Genomic DNA, 13,489 nt, shown 5'->3' with positions numbered 1-13,489 from the left:
TTTCAGCACTCGAGTGTTAAACTAAATCTGTTTACAGGAGTAGACCCCAGAAAGGGAGTCAGGATTACCAAACTCTTAACACATTTTAACGCTTAGGCTCACCTAACTTCCAGCGCACCTTCCACATGAACTTGCCCTGCTCAGTGAATCTGCTGCAAAGGACGAGCCTCTCTTTCAGACAGGCCAATGATATAGCTGGCTCTTGTGAGCGACAGGTCTTGTGGCCAATGGGCTCAGCCCCTGAGGCCTCGAAGACCGGAAATTGGCCCTGGAGCATGTGGCCCCTGGGGCGTGGGTTGAGTGCTGTCTTCTCCTGAGGCCGCGCGGAGCCAGCCGAGTGTGGCGAGGTCTAATGCCCAGGTGAGAGGACGGGTCCAGGTGCAGCGGCTGCCTGGGTGGGCTTTTGCTCAAGCACGTGGTGTGAGCCGCCCTCCCAGGCGTCTCCCTCTCGCTTCCCGGTGGCGCTGGGGCCTTCGGAGGGAGGCCGGGCGGGGGCGGGAAGTCGTTATTCGAGGCACGGTGCTGGAGAAGGTGCGCAGGCGGGGGCGGCAGGGGAGGCCAGCTGGATGTCTGAGTGGGCCTCTTGTTTGGCCTGAAATGGGAGGTAGAGTCCCCTGCAGGGCTATGGCTTTGGGGAAGGGTGCTTTTGTCAGGGTGGAAAGCGGGTGGGACTCGCCTTCAGGGGCCTCTGGTTAGGCCCTGGTCGGGAGGCCCCAGCGCCAAGCAAGCACACACTCAGGGATTCAGGGGAGGCAGGCCCAGCACGTCCTGGGTTCCCAGCCCGTGGAACCTTTCGGTCAGCCAAGTATTTGCTACCTGATCCCAGGAGGAAATCCACATTGGGAGAGGGCCTCGTAGGGGAGCTGCCTGAATCTATAGAAGTGATGCTGGGGTTGAGGGAAGGGTGGACAGTGACGAAGATTCCGGAAGTCTCATAAGGGATGCCGTCCAGCACTTCTGAGTATGTAGTGATTAATATACTGATTGCTTGGGGACTTGTGAACGGAGTTCTGGTTCACCGAAAAGGGGCATTAGCAATTAAAGGGGAGAGCTGATGTAGCCTTCGAGAAAGGTAACCATATCGTGCATTTGGAGTGTGAAAGAAGGTAGTTTAGTTCAAGACATTTCACAAGTTCTTGAACTGTCTGCACTTACGCTGTGTGCTTACAAATTGTGTGTTAATATTTTCTTTAAATGTAAGATTTCTCTTTAGCTAATACTTAAGACAGCTTTTTGAAAGTTAGAAGGAGTCTCCTCCCACCTGTAATCACAGCACTTGGGGAGGCTGAAGTGGGAGGATCACTTGAGGTCAGCAGTTTGAGACCAGCCTGGGCAACATGGCAAGATCCCGTCTCTACAAAAATTTTTTTTAATTAGCTGGGCATGGTGGCAGGTGCCTATAGTCCTAGCTACTTGGGAGGCTGAGACAAGAGGACCGCTTGAGCACAAGAGGCTGAGACTGCAGTGAGCTAAGATCCCACCACTTAGCTGTAGCCAGGATGAGTCAGTAAGACCCTGTCTTTAAAAAAAAAAAAAAATTATTTCCCGTTAAGAAATATTTTTCAGAAATCAGGGGCAAGTCAGGACCATGAGAGGAGCTCCCTAAAGAGGGAGTCCTGAAATCTGTAGGCTACACAGTGATTTTTTTTTTTTTTTAAAGACAGTCTCTCTGTCATTCAGGCTAGAGTGCCAATCTTGGGTCTTGAGTGCAATCTTGGGTCACTGCAGTATCCGCCTCCCAGGTTCAAGCGATTCTTGTGCCTCAGCCTCCTGAGTAGGGGGGATTACAGGTGTGCACCACCATGCCCAACTAATTTTTGTGTTTTTAGTAAAGACAGGGTTTCACTATTTAGGCCCAGCTGGTCTTGAACTCCTGACCTCAAGTGATCCACCCACCTTGGCTTCTCAAAGTCCTGGGCCACCATGCCTGACCTACAGGTTATAAAGTGATTTTGAAGAGACCTGATGGGCTTTAGATTTGGTGGGAGCCTCACCCTGGTAACCTGGGAGAGAGAAGGGTGTTAAATGCAACCTACCAGAAAGGTTCTGTACTCTGGAGACTTCTGATAAAGTTTAAAAGAAAAGGGTTTTAAAATTTTTTTGTTCTATTTGTTAACTTTTTGTAGACACAGGGTCTGTTACTGTGTTCCTAAGGCTGGCCTTAAACTCCTGGTCTCAAGTGGTCCTCCCACGTAGGCCTACCAGAATGCTGGAATTGCAGGCATGAGCCACTGTGCTCAGCCTGAAAGAAGAATTTTTTTTAAAAGAATTGCATAGAGATTTGGAGAAACAACTAAACAGATCAAGGGAAAGGGAGGCTAAAAACAAAGCAAAAACCCATAAATATTTATTGACCATAATTTTATGATACAACTGTGTTAACTGTGAAATTGTTTATAGGCCGGGCGCAGTGCCTCACACCTGTGATCCCGGCACTTTCAGAGGCCAAGACGGGTGCATCACTTGATGTTGGGAGTTCGAGACCAGCCTGCCCAACATGGAGAAACCCTGACTCTACTAAAAATACAAAATTAGCCAGGGATGGTGGCACACGTCTGTAATCCCAGCTACTTCCCTAGGCTGAGGCAGGAAAATCGCTTGAACCTGGAAGGTAGAGGTTGCAGTGAGCCAAGATTGCGCCATTGCACTCCAGCCTGGGCAACAAGAGCGAAACTCCGTCTCAAAAGAAAAGAAATTTTTTTATAAATCAAAGTCATCCTCGTACATAAAAACTGCTATAGCCAGGTACAGTGGCTCATGCCTGTCATCCCAGCACTTTGGAAGGCTGAAGCAGCAGATCACTTGAGCCCAGGTGTTTGAGACCAGCCTGAGCTACATGGCAAGACCCCATCTCTACAGAAATTGTAAAAATTAGTGGGGTGTTGTGGTACATGCCTGTTATCCCAGCTATTCAGGAGGCTGAGATGTGAGGGTCACTTGAGCACAGGAGGTTGAGGGTGCAGTGAGCTATGATCATGCCACTTCACTCCAGCCTGGGCAACAGTGCAAGACCCTCCCAAAAAACTGCTTCCTCGGTTGGGCACGGTGGCTCACGCCTGTAATCCCAGCACTTTGGGAGGCCGAGGTGAGCGGATCACCTGAGGTTGGGAGTTTGAGACCAGCCTGACCAACATGGAAAAACTATTAAAAACACAAAAAATTTGCTGGGCGTGGTGGCACATGCCTGTAATCCCAGCTACTCGAGAGGCTGAGGCAGGAGAATCGCTTGAACCCAGGAGGGGGAGGTTGCTGTGAGCCGAGATTGCACCACTGTACTCCAGCCTGGGCAACTAGAGTGAAACTCCGTCTCAAAAACAAAACAAAAACAAAAAATTGCTTTCTTTTATAACATGTAGTTAACTTACAGGACTGAGTTTTGTGAGAGGCCATTTGGGTAGAAAATGTAAGTTCAAGGAGGACATGGGCCTCTAAGGCAGGGGTTCCCAACCCCCAGGCCACAGACTGGTTGGGGACCTGTTAGGAATTGGGCTGCACAGCAGGAGGTGAGTGGTGGGCGAATGAGCAAAGCTTCATCTGTATTGACAGTTGCTCCCTGTGGCTCATAGTATCACCTGAGCTCCGCCTCCTGTCCGATCACTGGTGGCATTAGATTCCCATAGCGCAAACCCTCTTGTGAACTTTGCGTACAAGGGATCTAGGTTGCATGCTCCTTATGAGAATCTAATGCCTGATGATCTGTCACTGTCTCCCATCACCCACAGATGGGACCATGTAGTTGCAGAAAAACAAGATCAGGGCTCCCACTGATTCTGCATTATGGTGAGTTGTATAATTATTATATTTCATTATCTATTACAATGTAATAGAAATAAAGTGCACAATAAATGTAGTGTGTTTGAGTCTCTCAGAAACCATCCCCTCACCCCTGGAAAAATTGTCTTCCAGGAAACCAGTCTCTGGTGCCAAAAGGGTTGGGGACCGCTGCTCTAAGGGATTGTTAATGGAGGATGTTTCGAATATTACAGATCAAATAGAAGCCTTTGAAGTGAATATGTTGTAGAAGGCTGGGTGTGTTACTGGACTGACTCTATATATTTTTTTAATGCTTGTGAATCTGTCTTAAAGGAAAAGGAAAACAGTTGGGAACCTTAATCTTTTGAAAATGCTGGCAGGTAACTAACCAAAACAGGATCGACACACGTGTCCTCTCCAGCCTTTGAATGGATCCTTTCCGACCATCGTTCAGGGGCCAGCCTCCTGTCCACCCATCCCAGTGCCAGGCTGTACGGATGCCAGGCTGTTGGCCACAAGCTTCTAAACCTTTGGACCCAGCTCTGGGCAGAGGAGCACCTGCAGGCAGAGGCCATGTGTTTGGAAAGCCAGAGGAACCAAGCACACAGAGGGGGCCAGCACAGAGGGTAAGACCACGTTTGGATGCATAGGAGCAGCATACAGCTTATCTGTGTGCTGTCAGAGGTGGGTAATGGATTTCAAAGTGCTTGCAGGGCTAGGCACGGTGGCTCACGCCTGTGATACCAGCACTTTGGGAGGCTGAGGTGGGTGGAGCATCTGAGGTCAGGAATTTGAGACCAGCCTGGCTAACATGGTGAAACTCCATCTCTACTAAAAATACAAATATTAGCCGGGTGTGGTGGTGTGCATCTGTATAATACCAGCTACTCAGGAAGCTGAAGCAGGAGAATTGCTTGAACCTTGGAGGTGGAGGTTACAGTGAGCTGAGATCTCACCACTGCACTCCAGCCTGGGTGACAGAGCAAGGCTCCATCTCAAAACAACAACAAAGTGCTTGCAAAACTGGGAAGCCCTTAACAGAAACAAGTTTGTCCTTTTTTTTTCTTTAACAAGTAGATACATCTGGACATACATTTCAAATCTAGAGTTTCTAGAGGTATGAAAAAGTACCTCATAATGAATACTAGATGGACTTGGTAAGTACCATAGGTTCTCTAGCTTTCAATCATCCCTCCATCCCTCTGTCTGTAATTGTTAGGGTTAAAGGTATAATCTCTTGTTCTTTTCTGAGTATGTAGATTTTCACCCTGGTTTTGGCTCTATATTAGCAGCAATTCTTGCCTCTGAGGTCATAATACTTAATATTTGCTCACTTTGAAAGGCTCATTGCCCATATGTTAAAGAAAAAGGATCTTCAGTTATTGCTGCTGTGTGAATACTTACATGTGTGCATTCTTAATCTCTTATCAAGTAAATTTAAGAATATTTGTCTATAATTAATATGTCAAAGAGAGTTAGCAAATATAGGAAGAATCTAATAATGAAGTTATTATTTTAAGTAGAGTTGACATTGTCAAATGTATTATTTTTGTAAGGAAAAAAGTTTATGACAGTAATCTTACATGTTGACTCAAATAAATTGCTTGAGTCTGTAGGTAGCTTTTATCCATGTCAGATCCAACTGGTGTGACAATAGTGCAGGTGGAAGACTGCCACAGGAAAATGGTAGCGGGTTACCCAAACCTCGAGATCATAAATGATCCAGCTTTTTTGAAAATTCATTAACCTGTACACTTGTTCTCTCTTGCCTTGAATATACAGGAAATATAAAAATGTAAAAGTTAATTCTGCTCTGCTATATTTTGTTATACTGTACATCAAATCATGGGTTTTAATGGTAACCCTTTGTGCTTAAAGACCTAATATGACATGGTTACAAGTCTTTTTTAAAGTTAATATTATTCCCTTTATTCTTACAACATTTATAGCATTTGAAGGTGGTTTTTATTATGTACCAAGACTAAGAAAGCCCTTGTTTCTGGGGTTTTAAACTACCTCTTAGAACTTTATTCTTTGACTTTCCACAGGAGTCTGTGGGTTTGGTCTCCATGTTCCGAGGCCTGGGCATTGAAACAGTTTCCAAAACCCCTCAGAAATGGGAAATGCCTCCAACAGGTATGTGGAAAACTAACTTGAGAAATTCAGTCGTATGTATGATTGCTTCCTTCTTAAATCCAAGTTGTTTATCTTCAGAAACATAACTGTGCTTTAAAAAAAAAACTACTTTAAAACACGTTTAACTCATAGTCATTGCTAGGGTTTGGTTCTTTCTTTCAGGTAGAGGCATTTTAGGTCGAGGCTTGTCAGCTAATCTGGAACGCAAAGACAAGGAGGAACTCTGTCCCACTTTTTGGGATTCAAAAGTGTTGGCAGCTGGGGACAGCAAGATGGCAGAGGCCTCTGTTGGTTGGAATAGGTGGGTAAACTTACCTTCTCAGGTAACTATCAAATTCAGATGGAATATCTCTGTAAGTTCAGAGAGCAACTCCTAAGAAGGGTTGTGTCATCTCATAAACAATGAATGTCCAGTTTTATATTAAAGAATGCACATTTGCCAAGAGTAGTCAGCAGTTGTTGACATAACTAGCTTTGGAAAAGGGTAAGAAGTAGTTCTCCACTGGGCTGTTAAGAAATTCATTTGTGTTCTTAACAAATTACTGCAAATTACCCTGATTGTGGTGATTTTTTTTTGCTCTGTCACCAGGCCGGAGTGCAGTGGTGTGATCTCGGCTCACTGCAACCTCTGCCTCCCAGGGTCAAGCGATTCTTCTGCCTCAGCCTCCTGAATAACTGGTGTGCGCCACCATGCCTGGCTAACTTTTGTATTTTTAGTAGAGACGGGGTTTAACCGTATTAACCAGGCTGGTCTCGAACTCCTAACTCAGGCAATCTGCCTGCCTAGGCCTTTCAGAGTGCTGAAATTACAGGTGTGAGCCACTACCCCCGGCCATGATGATTCTTTAAATAACGTTAAGTCAAACTTTCTTCTCTATTCTGCTATGGAAGATGGTTCTGACAGTCGGTATTAATGAGTCATGATGGCATATGTTGTGTTTTTTTTTGTTGTTGTTGTTTGTTTGTTTTGAAATTGGGTCTCCGTCACCCAGGCGTTAGTGCAGTGGTATGATCTCAGCTCACTGCAGCCTCGACCTCCCAGCCTCAAGTGATCCCACCTCAGCCACTTGAGTAGCTGGGACTACAGTCATTAGCCATCATGCCTGGCTGATTTTTCTGTTTTTTGTAGTTCAGGGTATCACTGTGTTGCCTAGGCTGGTCTTGAACTCCTGGCTCAAGCCGTCTGCCCACCTCAGCTTCCCAAAGTGCTAGGATTACAGGCATGAGCCACTGCACCTGGCCTTGGCATATGTATTTTGAGAGAATCCGAAGGCTATGCTTGGATCGCCTTTTGCTGACTCCTCCAGGAAGTGATTGTAGAGTTGGGGGAAAAATCTGGATGGGACATAACTATTATAGAAAAGTCCTGATTTGCCTCTCCACATTTCAGGATGCTTGGGAGAGGGAGTTCAGATGCTTCTTTGTTACCACTGGGAAGAGCAGCAGGTGGTATTGGCAGAGGAATGGACAAACCTCCCTGTGCCTTCAGTGCACCATCCCGGGATCCCCCGCAGCTGGTATCACCACCAGCTCTGCCCCAGTCCCCTCTGCACTCTCCAGATCACCCTCTGGTCCTGACTGTGGAACACAAGGAAAAGTAAGTCAGGAGCACTGCCTTCTCTACTTAGTAATGATCGCAAAAACTCTGCATTTTGGCTGGTGTGTAGTATTGTAAAATCTATTTTTGTTGGGTCTAAAGTCTTCCCTGGGTGATAAATACTGCAGGGTGTTTTGATTTTTGCCAGTGGGAGATTGACAAAGAGGTGGGACAGTTTTTTTTTTTTGAGACAGATTCTCACTCTGTCACAAAGGTTGGGGTACAGTAGCACAATCTCAGCTCACTGCAACCTCCGTCTCCCGGGTTTAAGCAATTCTCATACCTTAGCCCTCCCAAGTAGCCAGGGTTACAGATGTGTGGCCTACACCCAGCTAATTTTTTTTGTATTAGTAGAGACGGGGTTTTGTCATGTTGGCCAGGCTGGTCTTGAACTCCTGACCTCAGGTGATCCCCCTGCCTCAGCCTCCCAAGGTGTTGGGATTACAGGTGTGAGCCACCACACCCGGCCGAGATGGAACAATTTCTGAAGTTAAATGTGTTTGACAGTGGACATAACAGCATGCACCAAAGAGTGGACTCCGCCTTTCATTTCCTTCCCAATTCAGAGGTTATGAAGATAAGGAAATCATTTAGGAAGAAGATTGTGATACCTCGTCTTTCTCTAAAGAACTCGTTCTTGTGTTCTTAGTTAAGTAGCCTAGTTTATTTGGGTAATGTTAATAGGAAAGATAGGGTGACCTTGCTTATCTAATTAGGACTTGCCAATGATTTGTCTTCTAGCCTTCAGAGCTTGCTTTTGTAAGTGTTGGCTCTTGGTTTGTGTATCTGTACAAAGTGAAAAAATGTTACTTCTCCCAATCTTTCTGTTGTGTGTTGTGTGGGTTGGTTAGTTATTTCATTTTTTGTTTGTGATACATGTAGTTGTTTTTTGTTTTTATTTTCTAGAGAGCTTATTGTGAAGCAAGGATCAAAAGGAACACCTCAGTCTTTGGGACTGAACCTCATTAAAATACAATGTCATAATGAAGCAGTTTATCAATATCATGTGACTTTCAGGTATTCACAGCTTTTCTTTGTGTTACTCACTTCTTAGAGGGCAGTAAAAAAAAAAATTCCCCTGGAATAACTAAATATTGTTCTGTACAGTTCCTGGTGGACCTCCCAATATGATGATACATTTACTCAGATCTTTACAGGAAGTTTAAAGTTAATGTTAAACTTTCTGTAAGTATTTCACTATATTGTCAATTCTGATTTTAGCTTTATAGGGTGTAGATTTATACATGAGGCTAGAAGTTGATTTTTTTTTTTTTTGAGAGGGAGTCTTGCTCTGTTGCCAGGCTGGAATGCAATTGTGTGCTCTCTGCTCACTGCAACCTCCGATTCCCTGGTTCAAGTGGTTCTCCTGCCTTAGCCTCCTGAGTGGCTGGAATTACAAGCATGCATCACCACACCCAGCTAATTTTTGTATCTTTAGTAGTGACAGGGCTTCACCATGTTGGCCAGGATGGCCTTGATCTCCTGACCTCATGACCCACCTGCCTCAGCCTCCCAAAGTGCTGGGATTACAGGCGTGAACCACCGTGTCCAGCCCTGAGGTTGGAAGTTGATTTAATGTGAAATTAATGAAGCTTAAGTTCAGCATTTTTTAAAACTTGCATTAGGTGTCTTCCTTGATCTTTGAACTTATTTTGTATGTGTAATTTTGTATTATTAAAGAACCCTCCCCGCCACCAACCAGTAGTATAAAATTCATCGCCCATGAAACCTGGATCCTTCCCTGCATTAGCTATCATACCAACATCTGACATCTCTCCAGTGACAGTCTAGGATTAAATTTAGGGGTGAGAAAATTAAGGAAGATAATTTTAGTTTTATATCAATAATTTTTGGATTGATTACTGTTAAAAATAGTTTATATTAGTTTGTGTTCTCTTTTAATACCTTTTAATATCTTAGAGGAGTCATTAGCTGGAAGTTCTTAGCTGGAATTGTGAAAATGAGTGTTTTGAAATATCTGAAGAAAATGAGAAGATATAGATATTTCAGTTTTTTTAATTGAAAAATAATTGTGTATCTGTATGGGTACAATGTGATGTTTTTGGTATATGTATACATTGTAGAAAGATTAATTCAAGCTAATTGACATCTGTCACCTCACCCACTTACTGTTTTTTTTGTGGTGAAAACATTTAAACTCTCTTTTAGGAATTTTGGAATACACACTGTTGTTAACATGGCTGTTGGTAGCCATCTTCCTACTATCTGCTCTATGAGTTCAGCTTTTTTAGATTCCATGTATGAGTGAGATCAGATGGTATTTGTCTTTCTGTACCTATCTTATTTCACTTAGCTGAATGTCCTCCAGATTCTTTCACATTGTTACAAATGACAGGATGTCCTTCTTTTTAAAAGCTACATGTATTCCTTGTGTATGTATACCACTGTTTATCCATTCATCCACTGATAGACACTGAGATCATTTCCATGTGTTGCCCGTTGTGACTAGTGCTGCAGTGAACCTGGGAGTGCACGTATCTCTTTGACACACAGATTTCAATTCATTTGGTTAAATGCCCAGAAGTGGGATTGTTGGATCACCTGTAGTACTATTTTTAGTTTTTAAAAGAAACTTTCATATTGTTTCTTTTTTGTTTTTTTGAGGCAGGGTCTCACTCTGTCACCCAGCCTGGAGTACAGTGGTACAATCTCAGCTCACTGCAACCTCTGCCTCCCAGGTTCAAGCAATTCTCTTGCCTCAGCCTCTCTAGTAGCTGGGATTACAGGCAAATGCCCCCATACCTGGCTAATTTTTGTAATTTTTTTAGTAGAGACAGGGTTTTGCCATATTGACTAGGCTGGTCTTGAACTCCTGACCTCAAATAATCCACCCTCCTCGGCCTCCCTAAGTGCTGGAATTACAAGCATAAGCCACCATGCCTGGCTAGAAACTTCCACACTATTTCTAAAGGTAGCTATACTAGGAAGGCTGAATTTGTGAAGGACAGCTGCTAGTTGATGACACAAGAGGAAGAAGTGCAGTGAAAGAAGAAAGGAACTGTTAGGGAGAAAATATCCTGAAGGTATGTTAGGAAGACCAAAGGGAGGGTCCATTTGAATGAAGAGAATGAGAAGGTGGTTGAGTTTGGCCCTAGAAAAGAAAGTAACTGGATTTGCTTGTGAGGGTATTCTTGGTGATCTTCTAGTAGTTTTGTTAAAGTTGTAGAGAAAAATAAAAAAAGGAAAGATGAAAAGCACAAAGGAGGGCATAGGCCATAAGAAGTAGCCAGTGACTTGGCCACTCATTTAAATAGTTTGTAAGAGAATGAGAAATGGAATAATTAAAAAAGGCAACAGAATTGCTTTAACAGTTTCTATGAGGTAGGAAAGCAGAGCTGAGCACATTCAACAAGTAGAGGGAAGGAGCCAGAAAAGAGGGGGAAATGGATCCAGGAAACAGGCTTGTTGTGAAACGTACAGCAAAGAGGTGAGCGTTAAAGAGAGGGAGAGGGCTATGTGCAGTGGCTCACGTCTGTAATGCCAGCATTTAGGGAGGCCAGGGAGGGACAGTTGCTTGAGGTTAGGAGTTCAAGTAGCTGAGGTTACAACCACATGCTACCACACCCCACTTCTTTTGTATTTTTGTAGAATGAGGGATAGGAAACCACGATGGCCAAAGTGGTCTTGAACTCCTGGGCTCAAGTGATCCATCTGCCTTAGCCTTCCAAAGTGCTGGGATTACAGGCATGAGCTACCGTGCTGGGGCAAACAAATTTTTTTTTCATTAGCCAGGTATGGTGGTATACCTACAGTCCCAGTTACTTGGGGGACTGAGGCAGAAGGATCACTTGAGCCCAGGAGTTTGAGGCTGCAGTGAGCTATGATCATCCCACTGCACTTCAGCCTGGGTAACAGAGAAAGATCCTATCTCAAAAAATAAATAAATAAAAATTTTAAAAAGGGGAGTACCCTTTCTTCAGAGAAACATTGATTGACAAATGTTAAGGAAACAGAAAGGGAGAATCATTTGAACCCAGGAGGTGAAGGTTTTGATGAGCTGACATTGCACCACTGCACTCCAGCCTGGGTGGTAGAGCGAGACTCCATCTCATAAAAAATATGTACATATGAAAGAATATACACTGACATGCTAAGGCAAGTGTCCTTTGGTGGTGGAATTTAGGGGTGGTTTTAATTTTTATTTTAAACCTATATTTTCTGATGTTTTAGCTGTGAGCAGGTATTCTTGAGTCAAAGTTCTGGTCAGATAGATCACTTTTAATATGGCCACTAGATGGAGTAGCAGTTACTGGGTAACTAGCACCTGTTGCACAGCGGTGGTGAAGATGGTTGTATGAGTCAAGTTGAAAGAAAACCCTCTGCATTATTTTCCAGCCCCAATGTGGAATGCAAAAGCATGAGATTCGGCATGTTGAAGGACCATCAAGCTGTCACCGGCAACGTTACTGCGTTTGATGGATCTATTCTCTATCTGCCTGTTAAGCTTCAACAAGTGAGACCAAACAGAAAATGGACTTTTAGATGAACCCTAAAAGTGCTCTGGTGTTTTTTGTTTGGTTTGGCTTTTAAGAGATTGGGTCTTGCTGTGTTACCCAGGTTGGTCTGGAACTCCCAAAGTCCTGGGATTGTAGGCGTGAGCCACTGTACCTGGCCCAGCACTGGTGTTTTGAGGGGTAGGAAACCATAGACTTCCTGAACGTTCGAGTTGTACTTTTCTGTTCATAGAAGGAAAGACAGATTTCCGCAGTACATAACAGCACATTTTAGGTTTGAACTCCTCAAGAAGCACATTCTCACCTGAGAAGAATGATTGGAAGTCTGACTGCAGTGATACAGAGTAACTGACAATTGCAAATGTGAACTTGGTTGGGATTCTCTTACTAAATTGTTTCTAAATCGTAGTGGGCATGCTGTGCTTTTGCCAGTGTGGGCAGCAAAGTGAGGGGGAAAGTTGAAAAATGTTTTAAGATACTTCAGTGTTTTTAAGAGCACCATTGAATAAGATGAGGACTTGATCATTAGTTCTTAGTTTCGTCATTTTGTTTTACTTGTATTTATTTGTTAGGTTCTTGAGTTAAAAAGTCACAGGAAAACAGATGGTGCTGAAATCAGCATTAAGATTCAGATGACAAAGATCCTGGAGCCCTCCTCTGACCTGTGCATTCCCTTCTACAACGTTGTTTTTCGTCGGTGAGAAAACAGCTGAAGTTTTATTTTCCCTTAACTTCAGTCTTGTATTTGCAGTAGTGTTCTTCAAGATGCTTGGATGATGATACCTGACAGTATATTGTAGATGGGTTTGAAAGCATTTAATGAATAAATGGATGGCATCGAGGCTAACTTACTCAAAAATTATGTCACAAGTGATAGGCCAGATTCAAATACATGAAATTAGGTTTAGAGGTAGCTGGGCAGGGGCATGGGTTCCTCTGGATGTGTTCAGGAACTTTGAAAGCAGCTGTTTATAATGTATATTTAATGGTCACGGTAACAAGGGGGCAACCTAAAGAGGTTGTGTGTAAAAATATTTGTTGGAAGGATTTTTTTTTCAGGCTCCTAAATTTTTAGATTACAGACAGCTTATAATTGTTTAACTTATTTGGAAACATCCTAATTTTCATACAGCTGCGATTCTCAGACTACCTTTTATTTAATGAAACATAGAACCTAATTTCTACCTAGTAAGCTGAACTGCCAGGAAAAAACGTAACTCTGTTTGCCAGACTTACAAACTTAGCAGTGGGTTCTTTCTCTTGCATTCTTCTTAGTTAATAGTGAAAAGTAATGTAAATCAAACCTGGGAAATCAACTCAGTGTTTGTTCAGCTAGTAAGTGGAAAAGACTGCAGTCATTTTGCTTTGCTTTTTCAGTCAAATGCTTTGGTGATTGTTGGTTTTCTTTTAAGAAGACAGTTCTCATTATAAAAGCTATGTTCTGCAAAGAGCACAAACATTTCTGACCGTTCAGACTTCCAAAGGCAAATGTAGCTAAGAATAAGGGAACATAATTTTATTAGTCTTC

General features: G+C 43.4%; 1 protein-coding gene across 7 annotated transcripts in view; it reads left to right on the top strand.

Annotated features, from left to right (window-relative positions):
- Positions 1-277: 277 nt before the first annotated feature.
- Positions 278-13,489, top strand: part of PIWIL2 (piwi like RNA-mediated gene silencing 2) — a 79,388-nt gene continuing 66,176 nt past the window's right edge. For 3 of the 7 annotated variants that reach the window (XM_078347293.1, XM_035270048.3, XM_035270043.3), the window contains exons 1-8: positions 278-360; positions 4,134-4,379; positions 5,802-5,889; positions 6,052-6,190; positions 7,280-7,486; positions 8,393-8,503; positions 11,843-11,960; positions 12,534-12,658. In XM_078347293.1, the coding sequence (XP_078203419.1) occupies positions 4,182-4,379; positions 5,802-5,889; positions 6,052-6,190; positions 7,280-7,486; positions 8,393-8,503; positions 11,843-11,960; positions 12,534-12,658 (986 nt within the window). In that variant the 5' untranslated portion in view covers positions 278-360; positions 4,134-4,181. Of the gene's footprint in view, positions 361-2,087; positions 3,781-4,133; positions 4,380-5,801; positions 5,890-6,051; positions 6,191-7,279; positions 7,487-8,392; positions 8,504-11,842; positions 11,961-12,533; positions 12,659-13,489 lie in introns of those variants that run through there. The other 4 variants (XM_078347292.1, XM_054243757.2, XM_078347291.1 and 1 more) reach the window with 2 other exon arrangements.

This window comes from Callithrix jacchus, chromosome 13, assembly GCF_049354715.1.
Source record: "Callithrix jacchus isolate 240 chromosome 13, calJac240_pri, whole genome shotgun sequence".
NCBI classification, from domain to species: Eukaryota; Metazoa; Chordata; class Mammalia; order Primates; family Cebidae; genus Callithrix; species Callithrix jacchus.
This window is presented reverse-complemented; position numbering and strand designations above follow the sequence as displayed.